Here is a 6,462-nt window from a genome sequence, read left to right as displayed (position 1 = left end):
TAAAGTTAATCTGGTAAAATAAATGTGTCAGAATCATCCAAAAACTGTGAAAAATAAAAATAAAAAAGATGAATAGAAGACTTACCCAAACAGATATGAAGTTTTATTTCTAAATTAGTAATTACAGGATGGTGGACTGGGACTACAATATTCAGTGGTACTGAGAGTATTCAGACACATAAGTGTATGTGTGTGTGTGTGTGTGTATAGACACATACATATACATAAATATATATATAACATATCAAATGGGGGATGGGCAACAAGATAAATAATGGCTAAGAACTGACTAACCCTTTGGGGGAAAAAAGTTGGAATACCTAAACTCATACATCAAAATAGCTCCAGATAGGGCAAGGAATTTTTTTTTTAAACAAAACCATTAAAATTAGAGAAATACAAGATTTATAGAATCTTGGGGTGGGGCAATCCTATTAAACATGATCTTAGAGCCAGAAGGCAAAAAAGGAAAGATTTATCCATTTTTAATTTTTTTATTTAGTCATTTTTAATGCATTTTTCCCTGTGCACAAGAGAAATAACTGATAGAGTCAAAAGATACAGTTTCCTTTATACATAGCAGGTAAAAGTAATGCAAACATCACATGACACTTTTCAGTGAAAATTACATTTCCAATTACAGATCAAAATGCTTATTAGGGTCTCTTTATGGGAGAAGATGAGAAGGAAGTCTTAGGTAAAAAGCACTTTCCTGGCATTACTACACTGATCCTTCAGGCTGCACAAATTAAGGTCATATACAGTTAATTGGAAAATGTTGACACAATGTCACACTGTAAGTTTTCTGTACAATTAAATGTATACTTAGAGATACCAGGATAAACATTTCTACTATATTTTAACTGAACTTGCCTAGCCAACATTTTCACTGAGTTTATCAAAGATGCTGTAAGATTCTACAAAATTTTGATATACCTAGCTCCAGAAATATTTCTTATATTCTTTCCCATTTTAGTTACACATGTTCTGCTTAGAATCTGTTGTAATATTTCTGGATGTACAGTTCCAATTGTGCTTACTGTACTGTGTACAAATATAGCAAAAAAAGAGCAAAGAATGGTATAAATCTTACAGCATTTTGCTAGCAAAAATACATGCCAAAGTCACAATAAGCAATATTGTACCACAAATTAGAGAGCTTTAAATAGTTTGCTTCTGTTTTTAATTATTTTCATTCTACATTAAATTACTATCATAGGCTAATGTTTAAAATGCAAATAAAGTGGACATCTGTAGGACAAAGCTTATTCATCCAACTGTGAAGGTTGATACCGGTTTCCAAAAATCACAATGAATGCAGAATAAAGAGAAGTGTTTGCATGCAACACCTTTGAGTGAAACAGCATTGATTACCACCATTCAAAACAGGGAGGGAGGGAGGGAAGGAGGGAAGGAAGGAAGGAAGGAAGGAAGGAAGGAAGGAAGGAAGGAAAGAGGGAGGATGGAAGGAAGGAAAGGACAGTACAGGAGGGAGGGACAGAGGGATGGATTCCACTTTAAAATGCATATTAGACTTATAACTAGACAGACTTAAAAGAATCAAAATGAAAGTAAAGCACGATTTTGTGTGTGTTTAAAGATTTAAGAGCCATTATCAAAAATAAGATACATTTTTTTTCAAGGTACAGAAATGTAATTACGATGGCTGTGAGCCCAGCAGCCTCTCAATAGCTGCATTGATGTCGCCTCCTGTTGCTATTAGAGCCTGCAAGTTTGCCTCACGGTTTAAGAACCCCATTGCGTTGAGCTGTTCCAGTTGTTGCTGAAATCTGACTTCTGGATTTGGTAGCTGTGGAGGATTTGCCCCAGCCAGAGCCTGCACCATTTGCTGAATGAACTGCTGGTTGGGTCCAGATTCTGATGTTGGGCTAGTGGTTTCATTGGGTGTAGAGCTAGACACAGTGGGCCCAGGGGGGCCACCAGAGCCAGTGGAGCCAGGGCCTGCAGGGCCAGTGGGTCCTATGGGCCCAATGGGGCCTATGGGGGTAAATGGGACTATGGGACCTATGGGGCCTATGGGTGTGACTGGGCCTACAGGGCCTATAGCGGTTCCCAGTACCCCTACCCCCACACCTGGAGTGAAGCTTGGAATGAGGCCAGGAGCTTCAGTGGCTAATGTCTGTAGCCCCTGCTGGATCTGCATTAAAGCCTGCATTGCTCTTGGGTTTGACATGGCTGACAGTGTATCTGGATTCTGCATCTGCTGCAGGAAAGCTGGGAGCTGTGGACGCATTTGCTCCTGCAACTGAGGATTTGCAGTAAACACTGGGCTATTCAGCATCATCTGTGCAGCCAAATCTGGATTCTGGCTCAGCGACTGCATCATGCTTCTCATGTAGGGTGCAGACAGCATATTCTGGATCAGTTGGGGATTTTCAGTTATCTGTTGTAGCAAGCTCTGCATTCCTGGGGTACTGAAGATGCTGGCGACATAGTTGGCTGCAGCCACAGTGTTCCCAGTAGCACTGCTGGAGCTACTGCCAGACCCACTGCCACTGCTTGTGGTTGTGCTGGTGGTCGCAGAACTCTGGGTAACTGGTGGTGGCGCCCATGGATTGGGTAGTGGATCTCTATTTTCTGTGCGGGAAGGCTGTGTACCTTCCCCGGAGGAAGAACTGCTCCCCACCGAGGCAAACGGATTACCTCCAAACTGCTCTTGTGCAGCATTCAGCATGGGTTCTTGAATGTCAGTGTACATGCGTCGTAGAGCATTGTAGCCACCTGGGATGCTTTCAAGATTGCTGAGAGCCAGGTCTTGATTTCTCATCATCTCTTGCATCATGGCTGGATTCCTGGCAATTTCAAGGGTCTGCCTCATTATATCTGGGTTGTTGAGCAGGTGACTGATTTCTGGGTTTCTCTGAATCAACTGCTGCATCTGTGGATTGGCCATTATGAGCTGCCTCATCAGATCAGGATTTGAAAGCATGCTCTGAACAAAGGGATTTTCCATGATTTGGATCATCATCTCGGGGCTGGACAGGAGCTGCTGCTGCATCTGGTTCTGGAGCTCAGAGAAGTTGGTCGAGCTCAAGCCCAGGCTGCTAAGGCCTGCAAGTCCTCCCAGGCTCCCCAGCCCAAACGGGTTACTATTTGTGGAAATAGATGTGGAGTTACTCCTGGGAGTCGACGCGGAGGTAGTGTTAGTTCCCGCGGCATTACTAGGCTGTGTGGACTGGCCCTGAGGTCGGTTCTGGCTTTTAATTACAAGATGAACAGTCAGTCCATCATGGATGCCATGTTGGATCAAGGTATCTTGATCTTTTAAGATTTTTCCGGCAAAAATCAACACTAGCTGATCGGTTTGGGATTTGAAGCGTTTCGAAATAGCTTCCTTAAACTGCTGTACTGAGCTATTCTCGGGCACCGCGAACTCCTCTTTCTCTTTGGGGGTCTTCACAGTGACTTTGATGATTTTTGGCTCGGCCGGGGCAGAGGCAGGGCCTTGGGCTGCAGCAGGGCCGCGGGAGGGGCGCGGGGGGCCGCTACTCTCGCCGTTCTCAGCCATGGCGGCCGCGGTGACGCAGGCAGACAGGGAAGGCGCGGGCGGGCGAGAGAGAGAGCGAGGGAAGAAGGAAGGAAGGAGGCGCCGCCACAGCAGGCTGGGCCGGGCCGGGCGGGGAGCGCAGAGCACGGTACCTCTGTGATGAAGACTGCGGTTCCCCGGTCCTCCAGTGGAGATAAGGCTCCGTAGGCCGCGGGGGAAGTCTCTGCCGTTCAGGTCTCTGGGCCTCCTTCGCCGCTGAGTGATCACACCAAGCGCACTCCCAGCAACTCCTGCAGCCGCTCTGCCCGCTCCTCCCCGCCCTGTCCCCTCCCCCAGTTCCGAGCTCGCCTCCCCGCCCCCTCTGCTGACGCGGCGCCAGGCCCAGAATGATAGATTCGACTCGGTCAAAATTAAAAACTTCTGTAGTTGGGGGGGTGGGGGCGAAGGAGCGAGAGAAACAAAGAGAGAAAGAAACAAAGAGAAAAGAGGACGAGAGAAAAAAGAGGGAAGAGGGAGGGAGAGAGAAAAGGAGCCAGTTTCTGAGAAGGACATTAAAAGACCAATGGAGAATATATTATGTATGTAAATATATATGCACTACATAAGGCAAGGAAGGATGAAAGCCCGAATCAAACTGACCCCATGTAAAAGACGAAAAATGAAAACTCCGACTAAGCAAAAAGGAAAAGATTAATACCCCCAGTGGGGGAAGGGGAAAAGACTGGGCCTGAGCATGCATTTTACAGAAGCACAAATGGCCAATGGGCATAAAAATGGATGCTTAAGCTCACTAGCAATAAAAAAATTCAATTAGAATAATGAGATTCTACATCTGCCTTTATCATATTGTAAAAATGAAAAATAATGATAAACCTTATCGTCAACAAAGCGCTGAGAAAATGCATTCTCATGTCCGTTAAAGTGTAAATTTTATAATTGTGAGGCAATTTGAAAATATATATCAACATTTTGAATATTTCCACCTTTATTTAAAAATGCCTTATTTAGACACCTCCCCTACGAAACTAGATAAGGATGCAAAAATATATATGTATAAAGTGTATATGAACTGCAGTATCTTAAAAATTATTTTTAAAGATAATCGCACAGCATTGGTGAAATATATTATCATACAATAAAATAATATGTACTGTGTGTAAAAAATGGGTGGTAATTCACACGATATAAAGTATCTTTAAAGGTATGTATGAAATAAATAGTAGTTATAGGGAAATCACAGTATTTTCACTTTCAGCTTTTTATATTTCTGTATAGTTAGAAATTATACAAGGATGTATGTTTCAATACCAAAAGATAAAGTGAAGATATTTTTTTATTTTAAAACTATTTTTAAACAGTTTGTATAGGTAAATTCTCTTTAAGTGTATGCATAAATAGAAATCTGGAACACTATTCACTGGTATATTAATTTTAGTTATTTAGTGTTGAAATTATGAATAACTATTCCTTTCATTTTTTAAATTAGATTTTAAATTTTCCTATAGTTTGTAGAAGAATGCACTGCATTTATAAATTTTTAAAATTCAGAAGGTATTTGGGGGAAGACTAAAGGTAGAAATTAATGAGAATACAATTTTAGTGGCAAACATTAACATGTTTACCTAATTTAATTAAGATTAAGAAAGAGAAGGGTCACCTGGCTGGCTCAGTCGGTTAAGTGTCGGACATTGGCTCAGGTCATGATGTCATGGTTATATATATATATATATATATATATATATATACACACACATATATATATATACATATATATACATACATACATATACATATATATGTATATATGTATACATATATATACATACATACATATATACATATATATATGTATCTATGTATACCATATACATAGGTACATACATATATATACATATATATGTATATATGTATACATATATACACATACATACATATATATACATATATATACATATATATACATATATATACATATATGTGTATACATATATATGTATATATATGTATGTATATATATATATATATATATACCATATACATGGTACGAATTTATATATTTTGGATACAAATCCTCTCTTAGATATGTCATTTGAAAATATCTTCTCCCATTCCACAGGTTGCCTTTTAGTTGTGTTGATTGGTTCCTTCACTGTGCAGAAGCTTTTTATTTGATGCAGTTCCAATAGTTTATTTTTGCTTTTGTTTTCCTTGTCTCAGGAGACCTATTTAGAAAGAAGTTGCTATGGCTAATGTCAAAGATCTTACTGCCTGTGTTCTTTTCTAGGATTTTTTTCTAAGATTTTCATCATTTCATGTATCACATTTATGTTTTTAATCCATTTTGAATAATCCAATTAAAAATGGGCAGAATACATGAATAGATATTTTTTAAAGAAGATATACAGATGGCCAACAGATACATGAAAGAATGCTCAACATTCCTGGCCATCAGAGAAATGCAAATCAAAACTACAGTAAGATACCACCTCAAACCTGTCAGAATAGCTAAAATCAACAACAGAAGAAATGAGTGTTGACAAGGATATGGAGAAAGGGGAACCCTCTTGCACTACTGGTGGGAATGCAAACTGGTGCAGCCATTGTGGAAAAAGGCATGAAGTTTCCTCAAAAAGTTAAAATGGAACTACCCTACAATCCAGCAATCTTACTACTGGTTATTTACACAAAGAATGAAAAAAATACTAATTCAAAGGGATACATGCACCCTGATGTTTATGGCAGCATAATCTACAATAGCCAAATTATGAAAATAGCCCAAGTGTCCTTTGATAGATGAATGGATAAAAAAGTTGTGGTATATGTATATACAAGAGAATATTACTCAGGCATAAAAAAGAATGAAACCTTGCCATTTGCAAGGACATGGATGGAGCTAGACAGTATTATCCTAAACAAAATAAGTCAGTCAGAAAGAACAAGTGCCATATGATTTC

General features: G+C 39.8%; 1 protein-coding gene across 1 annotated transcript; it reads right to left on the bottom strand.

Moving 5' to 3' along the window:
* Positions 1-1,454: 1,454 nt before the first annotated feature.
* On the bottom strand, positions 1,455-3,824 carry UBQLN2 (ubiquilin 2). The gene has a single exon (XM_047093656.1). It carries the CDS (start codon positions 3,527-3,529, stop codon positions 1,658-1,660), a length of 1,872 nt encoding a protein of 623 aa, XP_046949612.1. The 5' UTR covers positions 3,530-3,824; the 3' UTR covers positions 1,455-1,657.
* Positions 3,825-6,462: the final 2,638 nt, after the last annotated feature.

The sequence above is a fragment of the Lynx rufus genome, unplaced genomic scaffold, assembly GCF_022079265.1.
Source record: "Lynx rufus isolate CCGP_SWC_20201006 ecotype Redwood Valley unplaced genomic scaffold, mLynRuf1.p SCAF_35, whole genome shotgun sequence".
Classification (NCBI taxonomy): domain Eukaryota; kingdom Metazoa; phylum Chordata; class Mammalia; order Carnivora; family Felidae; genus Lynx; species Lynx rufus.
This window is presented reverse-complemented; position numbering and strand designations above follow the sequence as displayed.

Excerpts from the sequence above, each read along its gene's own strand:
- UBQLN2 (XM_047093656.1), bottom strand. The coding sequence starts at position 3,529 with ATGGCTGAGAACGGCGAGAGTAGCGGCCCCCCGCGCCCCTCCCGCGGC.